Genomic DNA, 15,136 nt, shown 5'->3' with positions numbered 1-15,136 from the left:
TACCAGTCAAGAAGTATTTCAAGTTAAAAAAAAGAGTTTTCTATCTTTGTCCTGTGACACCAATTAACTGTGAACATAAATGTAGTTTGTACGCATAAAACTGCACGTGTTTAAAAAAAAAATCCCTTAAATGCTGATTATACTTTCTAATTATTTATATTTGTACTCTGTACATCAGACATGATGATGTACAGGGCACTCTCTGTGAAACAATGCACAGCTAATATCCCCCAGCAGTTCAAAGGAGTCGCGCTCTCTAAACATTATCATATAATTTGGGCCAGCCGTCAGCTTGTAAATAAGTGATGTAGAAGCCTATTGTGTGATGGGGCACAGGTTGGAGACAGGCGTCTTTGCTCTGTCGGCATGAGCCACTGAAGACAAAGGCAGGAGACAGAGCGTCTAACCTTTGATTCTTCTGAGGACTCAGCCGCCTTGTATCAGGACAGGACGCATCGGCCACAATCATGCCCCCAATGTGAGGACGTCAAGAACAATAGAATCACTCTCTCACAGTCAGGCTCAACAATCCACCCCTACTGCAATTGGATTAGCGAGTGTCCAACCACCACATGTTAGCCTAATTGACATAAAAGTGAAATTTAAACAATAAGGCCCTGACCCAAAGGCCTATTAGCTTTGAAATGGCATATAATTTCTGTAACAGCTTCTGTCACTGAAAATAGGACGAAAATTGAGAAAATGTAGAACCGCAGGGTGATAATTTCCTCTGTTTGTCTTTCTTTGATGAAGTGTGTAATCATTCAAAGCTGGTGAGATGCCGATTAATAAACCAAACAATTTTTATTTGGGAAAGACAGAGCATCAGAAAGATTTCTCTGCTTTTATCTTTCTTTTAGCAAAAAATTTATTTGAACACATTTGAAAGGCCATCAGGATAAGTATCAGGCTTAGAATTTAAATCCAAATTCATGTTAAAACAGTAATGGATAATTACTGTCAACTTCTATTTTTACAACCCCCTTATAGTAGATAGTTATTACAGATATTTTACAAAAAGGTAAAATGAATTTTGTTTTAAGGGGCTTATTAAAAGCATCGGCTTATTATTAATGTAAAGAGGTTAATTAAAGTCAATGTACATTTCTGATTTCAACTGATTCCTTAAAAAAATCAGTGTTGTGAGAAATTCACGCAGTGCTCTAATTTACACAAATACACACACAAGAAGGGTGCATCTTGTGATCTGCTTGAATGTGTTATTGTAAGCAATTCATGTTTTTATTTTTTCTCCAAAATGTATATAATATGAGAGCAATAAATATTACCAGTAAATAAACTTTACTTTTTAGATTGTTTTTACTATTTTCTCAATAAAAAAACCTTATACAATCTAATGTACATTATGAAAAGTTGTACAGCTTTTTTATGTTTAAAATAAGGACTCAATTTATTTTTAATATGTAGATATAAATATATATATTTTGTCAAAATATATGATCATATTGTCAAAGAAACAAAAAAAAGTGAGACAAACATACACCTCAACATAAAAGTTATAAATAAGGGTCCAAGTGAACATTTTTGGGAGTAAAGACCTTCTGATTTGTTTTAGCGTCCATGTTGCTTTTTTCAAGTCGCCAGTCCAAGTCCAAGTTCTAGTTAGTCTGTGTGTTAGCGGCAGCCGCAGCCCTCCACTACCATTTCCTGGTAGTTTTTTAGGACCACCTTGTCATGTTCGTCTAGGTAGAGCATGGAGATGGCACTGAGCTCTGTTGGCACGCAGCAGGCCTTGGGAATGTTGTTGTTCACAGAGTTCACCAGTGTCTGAACAATGGCATGGTTGGTTGAGTTCAGATGATCCGCCAAAGGAAAGGGGCATTCCCCGTGGCAGTAATAGGCCTGGTAACCAGGGGGAGCCACTATCCAGTCATTCCAGCCTACATCGCTGAAGTCAACATACAGTGCGTGGCGCCGGCAGTTGCGGTTGCGTTTACGGCCACGCGGCTTGGGGCTGCGCTTGGTCCTGCGGGTCAGCGGGTGACCCTTCCCGTCATGGCCAAAGGTAACCAGGAGGGGGCGTAGTTGCTCCCAGTCCTCGCCAGGCTCCCGGTGTAGTGAACGGCTGACGCGAACATGTCGGCCCTGGTGGCGCGGCGTCTGGTTGAGGTGCAGAACCTCCACAGCCAGCCCATAATTTGGGAGGCGCTCTTGAGTCCAGCGCAGCACGGCAGGGCTCACGTCAAAGCTCTCCCAGCGTGACGTATTGTGGCGCACAAGCCGCGTATCCAAGAGCTGCGTGATTAGCTGCCCTGGCCGCGGGGGCTTTAGCACCTCGTACACGTTTATCCGGTGAAGCCCCTGGTCATCTGAGAGGGTGTCAGCGATGGCCTCATCAATCTGATGACGGTAGAGCCTCAGTTCGGCGGAAGAGAGCAGCTCGTCCTCTGGAATGCTTGTGAGGTTGAACAGGAAGCGAAGGGGCATGGTTTCTCCATCATAAAGCTCATGCACCCTCTCCATGTGCTCTGAAAATAAGAAAGAGGAGAAATGTTGGAAGTTTGATTAGCTGCATAAATCCTTAATGTTCAGAACTTGTAATACCAAATTATGCAATGTGTAGAAAGCAAACTCACAACTTTGCCTCAGATGTATATCTTATGAATTCATAATATTCAGATATTGAGTTTCCATGAAGATACTGTATCTCTTGTTCATCTGTACGACGATAAAACTATGAAACACAGCTCTGAGCTGTGGTAACATCAAACTTCCTCACTCTGACGTGGCATAATTGACACAAAATAATGTACATGCATACTTTTCAAGGCCTATTCAAGAATATAAATATACATCGTCCATGCTTCCTTATCTATCTATAAGGATTATCCAGCTCTTCTCTCAATGCCTTTCTCTGAGCACTTTGCTGAAACATGCATTACAAGGAGGGTGATGATTAACGTACCACAGCTACAGTATAAACACAGTGGAGGCTCCCTGTTCCACGCTCAGTCTGCAGATTTCTGGCAAGATCACCATTGTTGGGGAAAGGAATGTTGTGTCTACTATTTTCCTGCTCAATCCACCCCTGTTATTTCACACCCAGGCCTTAATCTTACCCAGGTGGTTCTCATTATTAAAACCTGCTGTGTTTTTGATTAGCTCTGTAGTTTGTTCACTTAAGACGTTTATCATTTTCATCATGAATAATCATTAGGGAGTCAGACAATACAGTAGAATCTTATTTATCTGAAGCCCATGGGAAAGGAGGTCTTGCGAGGAAATGCAATGTATTCAAATCCTCAACCAAAGCTTATTCAAAATTTTAAATGTGCACTCATACACATTCTCATGTACTCTGTAGTGTCTGCTTTCTAGTTCAGTTCACAAAGTCATTTGAAATTAATCAACAACAGGGATATGTCACCTGTTAAACGCAGCCAATCGAAAAAACATCTTTCTTGCTGAATTCAAAATGAATGGTTACACGGTTTACCTAGATTGTAAACACGTCTCCTCACCTAACTGTCCATCTGCTGCAGATTGTAATACCTCACAGTTTTTTGGACAGATCAGTCAGCTGAATCACACTATTGCACAATGGTGCTTCCATGAAAGCGAGCACTCTGACTCAAAAGAGCTCAAAACATATTATTAACATAGTTTAGCAAAGGAGAAGGAGGGTAAATGCCTGTATGGTGCAGTAGAAACCCATATACACACACACACACACACACAGACACACACACACGTGCACACACACACATTGCATCACAGGCACAAGTTCCTCCTCCAGCTGCGGTGCTCTTTCTTCCTGACTAGCCTTGGTACGTTGCCGTGTAAGTGCGTGTGCTACCACTAGCAGTGTTTGACGAGTCCCATTAAGGCTGACTCATCCCTCCTTCCTCACTCCTCCCCCTAAGGGCAGACATGTTCTGTAGCCCCAAAGCTCCCCAGTTTTCTTAGCTCACAATGCTACAAGATCACTTCCTCACTACCTAAGTCTGGTACATCACCTCTGCCTGCCATAGATTGTTTTCAAGCACTTATCCAACATGTTTCAGTCTAGCTTTCCAACCTCATCTTACATTTAACAGATCAGTCACCCTTGAGTTTCCACGAGCCTAATTGAAACCTCTGCATTTGTCGCTAAAACTAAGCAGACCCAAGTCACAATAAACAGAAACCCTTCTAACGTTCCAGTCTTTCTATCACACCAGCTTCTGAGACTGTTTTTCCATCTCTTCAGAGAGCTGCAGCGTCTGCTCTCAGCACCCACATTGTTGGCAGTAGGGGCTTTATTTAGAAGCGTGCAGAGTAGCATTAAAGATAATTGCACGTTGAGGAAGGTCCTTCTAAAAGAGCCCTCCATATAAACTGGAGTCATGAGAGAGGAGCACACTCCAATTCCAGGCCAAGACTGTGCTTTTTTAAGCCATGTTCTGCTGGGTGGGGTGAGAAGTGTAAGTCTGTAATATGATGGTATGCTTTTCCTTCAGCTGCTAACCAAACATGCAGAGTTTTGTCAAATGAGGCTCTTGAGAGCTTGTCTAGCAGAATTTTTTGCCCCTCTGTAGACAGTGTTTGGTGACCACATCCTTAGATTCCTTGGTTATGGTGAGTTGGTTGGAGCTGCCTTACAATCACGTTTCAAGGGATGTAGGAAATGTCTTTTCTTACTTAGCAGCCCCCGCCCATGCTAATGAAATACATTACTACCAAAATGTTTGGAATGCATGGCAACAATGACCTTGAATATGGTGTAATGTTTCTGTGCTGATGCATTTATCATCTCTCCTCCTATTGATGACTGATGCCTTTATTGTTTGTGCTTTTTAATTTTTTAATTTCCCCCTGCTACATATGATGCCAACATCCTAATTTTCTTTTCTTACCTTCATGGTGGAAGCCCCTCACAGTGTTGGCCCGGCTGGCTGACCTCTCTGGGTACTCAAAAGCGATGTCATGTGCTCCGGTCTCCTCAGCCTCCCCCGACTGTAGCCGGTAGAGGTCCAGCAAGTAGCGAGGCACAGTGGTCGAGCGGCTGGGCCGCGGCCGCCTCTTGAGGCCGAACATGTGCAGCAGCGTGGCCTCAAAGTCCCGAAGCAGTTCATGGCTCTGAGCGGCCGAACGACCCTGCAGGCCCGGTACTTTCTTTTTCCCTTCTTCAGGTATCAGACTAGCATGGTTGCTCTCTCCCAGCAGGACTTGGCATATTAAAATGACCATCAGCATTCGATTACCAGGAATCATGATGTCTCTGATGGTAGCAGCAGATGGCAAAGGGAGATAAAAGATTAGGAAAGGAATGAGCAGAGTAGAGAGGAAGAAAACACAAGAAAGAGAGAACGCTGGGAGAGAAAGGTCTGCATTTTAACTGACATAAAAGATTTGTCTTTCCCTTTTCTATATGTCCACACCAGCCCCAATACACCCTCTTCTCTAACTGTTCCCACTGATGGCATACTCTAATTGGTTTTAATAGTCTAGTCTGTCTTGTTTACAGTAAAGCAGTCCCCGATCAGATAGACCACTTGGAGTTTATCTTTGGCGACATCCTCCAAAGGTAAACAGCTGGTTCAAGAACCCAACTTTTTGAATGGAATCTGAGGGCCATTCCTCTTCACTCCCTCCCTTCCCCCTCATCTCCTCCCTCCTCCACTATGATTAGACAAATAAAAGAGGCAGCCCTGGGGTCAGAGCAAATTCTTAACTCGATAAGGAGCCATGGTCCCTCACAGTCTCCTCTAACAAGCCATGGGGCAAACCAAGGACTATGTGCCACACATTTAACTGAGAAAACTATTTCTCATGCAAGTGCCTTGTCCAACAACCCACAGGGACTTTTGTGATTCAGTGGACAAAAAGGAGAGGGAAAAATGTGAGATGCAGCAACGTGTCACATGCCACAAATTGAAATGGCATGGCCCACTTACTTACCGACAGAAAATAAAGCATGGGAAAACAGTCCATGTTTGTTGGGAGCAGGCAATGGACACGTTCTTCCAGGAAATGTTAGGTGGTGTTGGGAGGCTGCAGGAGAACGTTGGAGTGACCCTGTTCCTGAAAGATACAGATAAAAACACAGGGAAATTATAAACTGAATGCAGTTACAAACACCAGAGGCTGTTACATGTTATTTACTTAAAGGGTAGCAGAGGGAGCGTGCATATCTGTGTCAGTGTGTGTGTATGTGGGTAAGAGAGAGACCCAGGCTTATCATTTTGGCTCAATGGCTAAGCTAGCTATTTACTGTAACTGGAATGTAAGGAGGTATGTGCCACAACACAGATGCCTTACTCTCAACTAAGACAGAAAACACACCTCATTACATTATTACATTTATTCCAGAAATTGAAACAAAGCTTGTTTCAAAAGCAGCTAGTTTGCAATGATGGCAAGTTATTCTCCAAGAACAAAAACCATTAGATAAGTCAAACTGAAAAAAAGCCTGAAACTCTCCTCTCATGTTCACACACAGACCAAAGAGATGATAACACCACTTTGATCAGGAGTGTTAAATCTATATCCAAAACAAGAGGGCTGTTGGCTTACAGAAATCATCGCCAAGTGAACTCAGTCAACCTTTATCCCTCCTCACACAAGGAACTAAATACATCCATCTCAAAAGGGGCTCATCTCTTAGTAACGCTTCCCCACTTGAGGGATCACACAGGTTGTAGTGACGCTGATGACAGGCCTCCTGCTCTTTGACATCACTGTCATCAGTAGGAGAGTTGTACATTTGGCACTGGTGTGTGTATGTTTTTTTGTAGGGCGTATTTGGCTCTTAATCTTGATTTAACCACAACATCAAGGACTTTTTCTTGGAGTTTCTTCCAGAAGACTACTTTAATTAAAATATGAACGTTTTTGGAGCAGCTTCTCCAACAGAAATCTTGAAAATACTCCCTAAAAATAAAAAAGATTCTTCTCAGCCATAACAGCCTTTTTTTCTTCTGGTAGGTTTAACAAGCACACCAATATGGTTCTAATGAATCAATTATTTTACACGTCATTTAAATGTGCTAAATGTTGTTGAATCACACTAATAAAATTACTGGATTTTTGACCACAACAACAGCACCACAGAGCAGACGGTTCTACTCTGGGCTCTGCAGCGAAGTAGGTCTTTGGTCATCATTTGGAGCCTGTTCTGCTGGAGAACACCCAAGCATTACTACACAGTGAGGATGCACATTGACAGGAACATTGTGTGTATGTGTGTGTGTGTGTGTGTGTGTGTGTGTGTGTGTGAGTATGTCTGGGTTTGTATCTGTGCGATTATCTCGGCCCCTGCATGGCTCACTGTACATGCAATCAAGGATCTTTTTCCTAACAGCATTAGACTTTGACCTCCGACTGACCCCCCTTTCTCGGTCATGACACTAGATCCAGTGTGTGTGAAGAAAGGGTGATGTGCAGTGTGTGCGTGCATGAGCTAAATGGTGTGCGTGCATGAGTGTGCGTGTCTGTACGCATGCATAAGTGTGTGCCACCTCTTGCATGTTCGTGAGAACTGTGGCAAAGAGAGGAGGATTCAGAACATGATCAGCTCTATTACCCATGGGGTGGGGGGGGAAACGTGTGTGTCTGTGTGTGTGTGTGTGTGTGTGTGTGAATGAGTGTGTGCACATCTCTTACAACAAACGTTCATTGTACAGCGAGGGCCTCTCCCATGATTACAGGGATTCATAGCACTCAAAAACACTGACCATACAGAACATCTTGTAACTGTAACCAGCCACTGACAAAGCTGCAGGCTAAAACAGACAGACACTCAAAGTGGTACGATGATGATGAAAGAAGATGTAAGGCAGACAGGGAGTAACTTTCAACTCTGGAAAAAGTCATCACGTTCAGTTTGCTGACCTGTTTTCACCAGTGGTGATAAAAAAGCAAAACATTTCTAGTTACACCAGACTGTTCATTTTTTCAATGATTTTCCACCACATTTATCAGCATTGTGGACTCATATTTACTCCTCTTGATCAAACGGTGGCAGCAAAACGGAATTTTCAGATTATGAAACGTTTTAAGAAGCTTCACACTCAGAAGACATTTGGGCTGAGCGACAGACAGAGAAACATTTTGCAACAACAAATGCAGACCAGGGTGCAATTAGGCCGGAGCAGTCGACTGCCCTTGGCTTTGCCCGATCCCCCTTGGCCTCTCTCTCTCTCTGACTAGAGATAATGTGATCAGACTATGCACATGGCTCTTCAGATGTGTTTCCTGAGGAATTTGACAGTGATGGTGGGAGGGAAGACAGGAAGGAGGGAGGGAGGAGGGCAACAGGTTACCACGGGAACAGCCAAATCTCTGGCCTGATTTTATTATTTTAGATGCCAGTATTCAGTTTACCAACACGTTAATGGTCATGGGAACATGGGAATTGTGTTTTGTAATCGGCTGCCATATTTCATGTTAAATGTCCTTCTCTGGTTAATGCTAATAAGCTTTAGATTATATACAGTTCATAATGATACTGGGCATCAATGATCCTGATGGTTACTCCAAATAATGATCAATAGTTGCAACGTAAAAATGACAAAAGTCAAACACTATCCTTTTTTTAAAAAAAAGGAGAGATTTTAATGGTTTGTTTACCTTCCTGATAACGAGTGGGCTGTAACTAAAGCTTAAAGGATATTAAATAATAACTGTGGCTTCACATTGAGCCAGTGTGCCCAACAAAATGCAATAACTCATTTGTGTTGACAGAAATGAAACAGAGACCTGTAATGTCTCTTGTTGTTGAATAGTGTAGGCTTGGGATTTTATTTGCTCCCAGTGAGCAGTTCAACAGTGAGAACATTCACAGTCAATGAGATCACTGGAACCAGGTTAATGGTTTTGTTAGCTGTAGTATATTCTAAAACGCAAGAACTCCGATATAAAAGATGAGTTGCATGACTTTTCTGAGATTTCTGAGATTTTAAAATGCTCTCAGCTGATTTGCACAACAGGTTGAAGAGAGTTAAATGATACACATGTAAAACCCAAAACATCAGGTAACATCAAAGCATCAACACCTGGGCCAACATTTTCCTGAAACGACCAAAAGAAATTGAGCCTCTTTGCCAGACGCACGTGATTTAAAAAAAATAAATATATAACTATATAAATATAAAAGGCTTTCGCACTCAAAGTTTGGCGAGTCTGTTTACCTGCATGATAGCAGAGAAACTTGAGTTGAAAAGTAAAAGAGTGTGCCAAGGACGCCATGCGTCTGCAGGCCGCAAAATGTTTTCTCTGCTGCAGCTTTACTGTATTAAATGACACAATTCCACTTTATAATCTTTTGTTGCAAAACAGGTGAAAACAAGTGAGTCATTGTATTACAATGTCGTTCAAAAATTACAAACCGGAATAATCTGTTATCCCACTGTAATGTTTTTGCGGACTTTGTCATAACTGGACAGAAACGTGCCGCTTTAAATCTGGCTCAATTACGCATGAATTACTCTTGAAAACCTGTATGTAGAGCTGAAATTTATTGGAATTAAAAATTTGTTTAAGAAATGCACAATGTTTTTGCAATTCTGTCGTAAATGCTTAGCTTTGTCATCTCCATCTTTCACATTACGCATACCGGGATGACACGAAGCAGATACAGGTGTTCCGACACACGAATCTGTGCCAAACTTCGGGGGAAAAATTTACAAATCGGCATAATGTAAATATTTTAACTGTGTTGAAGAAAGAGAAGCGTTGAGAAATTGGACGCTCTATTTGGAAATGACCTCACTATATTGGTTTGTCAGTGCTCAACTCTCCGGCACAAAAGGCTTTAACCTGCTACGAGCTCCACCATGATTACTGCGCTATTCGTCCCCAAATACACTTTTATTTCAGTTTATCTCCGTTTCTGTGTCATTGAGGAAGACTGCAAGATTTTCATGGGCATGAATCCTTATACATTTTTACCGGGAATGCTGTCCAAACTCACTGAAGTCGCATACACGCGCACAAACCCAAAAGACCAAAACTACACGTCACAAACTGTCAACAAGATTCCTACTGCAATATTCAACAGGTTCAATTTCTAAAAGCTGCGCTGTTGAATCTCTGTTATGTGTGAATCTGTCAGCAGATGAGTGCTTACCATCAGTAGAGGTACAGGTATCCTCGAATGAAGTGAAAATGAAAGGGAAGGTGTAAGGCAGTCCAGGCGTAAAGCCGAAAAACGGCGAAATGAGCCTTAAAGGAGAAGTTGGGTGCCTTTTTGGCTCATTAATCCTTTAGCGACACCTCTAAACGGGGTCGGAGCGAAGGCCGGCGCTCGGGTTCTGCAGCAGGGTTTCCTATCCGTCTCCAGTACAACTCGTGAGGGCGGGCGCTGCGCAGGACGGCCAGACTTTCCAAGTGATCCAGCATCTATGGCCCCTTGCAGTTTTTATGTGTCCGCCCAATTTGCCCTCCCTGCCTCCTCCTCCCTCCCCGACCCCCACCTCCCTCATCTGTCTCAAACACCTTGGATAACCCCCCTTCTCTCCTCCTCCACTTTAAATAAAGACAGCTCATTGCGCGCAGTATTTTCTTTTCCATTATGTGAAACTTTATAATTTGACTGTGAATAACAGCCGACGGGTCAAATGCTCAATCTGCATTTAAATGCTGGGATCCAGACAGTAACCTACTTGTTGCAAGGTAATGTCGTGGTACTCTAAATACAAAGACCCATGTACCTGCAGATGTATTGGTCTAAAGAGAATTTGAGTGCCATTTATTGGCCACATAGGTAATCGAAATTTAGGAATTAGCCAGATTTACACAGTAAACAAGCAAATAAGACTTGTACAAATGTCAAAACTCAAGTGAAAAACTAACACTAGACGAATTTTCAGAAGTAATGTTCCCTGTGGGCTCTGCTTTAAATTGTTGTGGACCTGCTGCTAATTTATCACACCCGTCCAAAGTCCTCTCAGTCATTAGTCTCTGCTCCGCATTGGCCCTGAAATAAAGCCAAAGTCAAATTTTGGGAGGCAAAAAAAAAAGCAGATGTAGGGCCATTTATTCAGAGATTTGGCTTCTACAGAAGCAATCATGAGTGTTAATGAGGCCCTTGATAGTTTGTCACTCACTGTTACTGATATAAAGAAAGGGAGAAACTGAAGTACTCTCTGTCCTTTACAACTCAACAGCTTCTCTGTTTATTAAGTTCATATGGTTAAAGTCATTTTGGGGGGATCCTGACCAAATACTGTAATGATAGACCTTTTGAGAAGAAGTTTTCCTCTTGAACCCCATTTTAGAAGAGTTTTGCCATTACGAGTTAGTAGAGAGTGAAATTACTGCTGTGTATGTGTGTAGGTACCACTCAAGTGAACCTTTGATGAATCCTTAGACAGGCTCTGATGCTCATTATGGTGTAAGATAAACACACATACACATAATAATCATACACAGTCATCTTTCAAATTGCATCTTTAATATTCTTTATACTTCTAAAAAACATTTCTCAGCTAATTGATTAAATTGTTGTTTGACAGAAAGAAAGAAATCTGTTTTCCCTTAACATGTCTGAAAAATTTAACCACTACTTTCTGCTCCTATTTATGTCTGACCATCCAATAGCCAAAAGCATTACAGCATTTAACTATCTGAAAATAACAATTGCAGCTCTCTTTTGTGTTGTTTGCAGTCTTGTCATTTCTCCCCTTGTAGCACCTCTCCTGACATCAGCACGCTTAACATGACTCCTGTTATCACCATTTAATGTCTTAGGGAGATAGATTTCCATTTTACTGATGATAGCCTACTAAAATACCAATGATTTTTCTGCATAAGTTCTTCATAATATCATCTGAATATAGTTATATCATAAGCAAATAATGCTGATATTTAGCCAAAGCATGAGATTTATATTTTATGAATCTTTTAAACAAAAAGTAGGAGACCCAGATAGCTGACCTGTGGCACACCATGTTTAAAGAGGCTGTACAAGATCTCATTACAGTGCATTTTGATCTATAGAGTCCTGTGATGAACTAGATCAAAACCTGCACTAAAACCTAAGAATAGCACATCACAGATTTATTCTGTATACAGTTGTGATAGAGTAATATATTTTTAGGGTTTACTCACTGCACTTGTCAATAGTTTACCCTGAGCTGGTCTGCTATTGTTTGAAGTAAGCAGCTTTTTGTTGTGTCTAGGTGCTAAATGGGGAAAACTTTGTCAAGCTCATAGGTTGTTGGGAATTTCCGTGCTCATAATGACCAAAACTACTGAAGTGGATTAACTATCTGATAAACTGCATATCTCATTAGGGTTGTTGTCATAGGCCCGAGGATTTACCCTCAGGTAATGATTGAATTTGGTTCAAACATTTTCACTGATTTTATGTCCATTTTGTGAGGGTGCAACAAGAAAGTAAAAGATATCTTCAGCCAAAGTGGGTTGAAAATAGTTCAGAAAGTTACATTTTCAAAGTAAATTGAATTTGCAAATAATCTGACAATGTTTGTCATGTTTACTTTCTGTTGCACATGGTGGGCCCCTTTAAATTAGAGAATTTTTGTTAATCATTATTGAGCTCCTCAGTCATGCTGACAGACTTTGGTTGCAAAGTATTTTGCCCCATTTAGCTTATGACTGCTGGGCCTTAAAGTACAAGAAGTTTTGCAAATATGATCTAATTTAATGCAGATAATTGGCATGTGTTTATCTGTGTGTGGCATTTGGATGTTCTTTGTGACTCAGGCAACTTAATATTCCTCACCTTCTAGTGCATACCTTCTGCATGACTCTTGATGCTGGATCTCAAGCTGTGATTGTCTCATTTCAACATTATTACTAAAACCATTTGTGGCTTGGCTCTTTGATGGCGACCTTGTCATGGACAATTTATTTTTGGTCAAACTTGCAGCCTTTCTTGTGGGTTCCATATTTCAATAGTTTCACTTTCAAGCTCGAATGACTGGTACTAATCATGCTGATGACCTGATGTTGCACCAGTTTATTAAAAATTGATCAAACATTCCTTTTCGTCAGCCTCATTTTGTGGTTTGATATCACAACAATCGCTACAATTTCATGTTGAATACAGCTGAAGGTTCTGAAACAGCAACAAGTGTCCCAGCTCACTGGCACTTGATACTGGAAACATTTTGTTGTTAATTTGACACATTTGACATGTGATGTCGTATAACTTCTTTTCATTCAGTCACTTCAAATGTGTGACAGGACATTGCTGCAGTGTTACAGAGACATTACAATATTATCTATAATGTATGTATTAGGTAAACTAACAATGACCATATGATAACATATTTTACAACAGGATGTTTCTGTGAGTTATTGAGATGTATGAGATGCAATGTTACGTCAGTATGATGTAGGTAATCTGTAGATGTGTCAAAGACAACTAGGCAAGACTACACCAGCATTACCTTAAACCACTAGATGCAAACCACAGATAAGCTTCAGTCACGTAAAAAACAAAACAAACAACAGAGTTATGGAGCAATTTGTTATGGACAGATAAGACAAAGATCAACCTGTACTGTACATGTACAGTATGTGATAGTCGAAGATGAAAAGTTTGTAGAAACAAAGAAACAACTCATGCACAACTCACCTGTTAAACATGATGGAGCTGATGGTTATGGCTTCGTAAGAATGGTTGTCACTTCTTATATGACAAAAAAGTATTATAATATATGTATTTTGTAAGTTGTACAGTTCAGAACATAAAATGCAGTTTGTTTTAGGGCCACTTTCATACATATTATATTATATTTTAATACCTCAGAATTCTGATTCTGATTCTGATATTTTTGATACTTTTGTTTATATTTGACAATGTGCCACATATGAGGTATTAAAATATAACAAATACAAATTTATACTAAACCAACATTTAGTGTAAATATAAACTTGTTTGAAATTTGTATAAAATGGGTCATAACCATTTTAGATAAAACACCACCGTTAATTAATGTTAATGCAAATGTTCATGTACACGTTCTGTACATAAATAGCATATTTTACAACAAAGGTTTTAGGATTCGTACAGATTTTCTTGTACTGTTTCCATGTCATTATTTCTTTGGGTGGATCGTATCACTTGTGGTGACTGAAGGTGTCCCTCCCTGCTGATGGCAGCAGTACCTTGTTTTGTGGCAGATGTGTATTTGGCGGGAATACTTTGAGGTTTTCTTCATCATTTAAACGGAGAAATTACTCTTGCAAGAAATTACTGTTATGATTATTATTCCAATTTTACTTTCTGATGATTATTTATTTCAGAGGTTTGATTAATTAGAATATCTTACTCTTTAGAGCATCCATTTGTCTTTCTCTTCCTCGTAAGAAAGCACACACACATATGTGTATATTCAGCAGTTTGAGTAAAATTATGTGTTCTGTGTGTGTGGATGTGATGCACTTTGTGTTATTCGACAGAAAAAAGATCCATATTTCATTAGTAAACAATTGTTGTTTTTTCACAACAAAAAATGTATTTCAGTTCACAGGGTGATTAAATAACTGTGTAGCAGCATGTTTGCAGCTCATTTTTTAAACAACCCATGGCCTTCTTTCACTTTCTTTCACTATTGAATTTTTTGAGAGATCAGTTGAACACTGAAATGTTCTGCTCCATTATTTTATTCTGTCATTATTAATTTACAATTTCAACCCAATGTTCTTTTTACACTTTCTTATTACAGGTGGAATACTTTATCCAGCGGAGCAGCCTGTAACGGCTTGAGAGCCTTGCTGAGTTCCTTCCACACAGGAAGCCTCAGCTGTGTTAGATATGCTCTGGATGTCCCTTCCCAGGTGCTGACCAGGCTTAGCCCCTTTGAGCCCCTCCAGTTCCGAAGGAGATTACCAACTGCGGGTGGCTTCGACCCACAGGCAGCGACTGACTGATTTATTTCACTACTTTTGATTTGAACCTCTGATATCTGGGACTCTGTGTGTGTAGATAAGAAAAGATTTCAAAAATACCTGATTAAAAACTGCTAAGTATTACATGCCTCTAACCATCTATCTAGTTCTTTCTTGTGGAAAGTTCTCCTACCATCACTTTTCTTTGAGTGAGCTGAGCACAGTCACAGAGCTCACTTATCTTCTGACATTTGCCTTTGGCCATTTGGTGTGGGGTGGGGGGTTGCTGCTTTGTCGTTAGCAGGGAGAGTGGGGTGATTTCACCTCTGTGCCT

The 15,136-nt window shown here is 40.7% G+C and overlaps 1 protein-coding gene across 1 annotated transcript; it reads right to left on the bottom strand.

Annotated features, from left to right (window-relative positions):
- Positions 1-785: 785 nt before the first annotated feature.
- bmp4 (bone morphogenetic protein 4) lies at positions 786-10,347 on the bottom strand. The gene is made up of 4 exons (XM_044166910.1): positions 10,070-10,347; positions 5,902-6,024; positions 4,857-5,221; positions 786-2,489 (listed from the first exon to the last, which is right to left on the bottom strand). The coding sequence occupies exons 3-4, from the start codon at positions 5,212-5,214 to the stop codon at positions 1,636-1,638; spliced, it is 1,212 nt and encodes a 403-aa protein (XP_044022845.1). The 5' UTR covers positions 5,215-5,221; positions 5,902-6,024; positions 10,070-10,347; the 3' UTR covers positions 786-1,635.
- Positions 10,348-15,136: the final 4,789 nt, after the last annotated feature.

Source organism: Siniperca chuatsi, linkage group LG15, assembly GCF_020085105.1.
Source record: "Siniperca chuatsi isolate FFG_IHB_CAS linkage group LG15, ASM2008510v1, whole genome shotgun sequence".
NCBI classification, from domain to species: Eukaryota; Metazoa; Chordata; class Actinopteri; order Centrarchiformes; family Sinipercidae; genus Siniperca; species Siniperca chuatsi.
The sequence above is the reverse complement of the archived record's forward strand: the minus strand, read 5'-3'. Positions and strand labels throughout refer to the sequence as shown.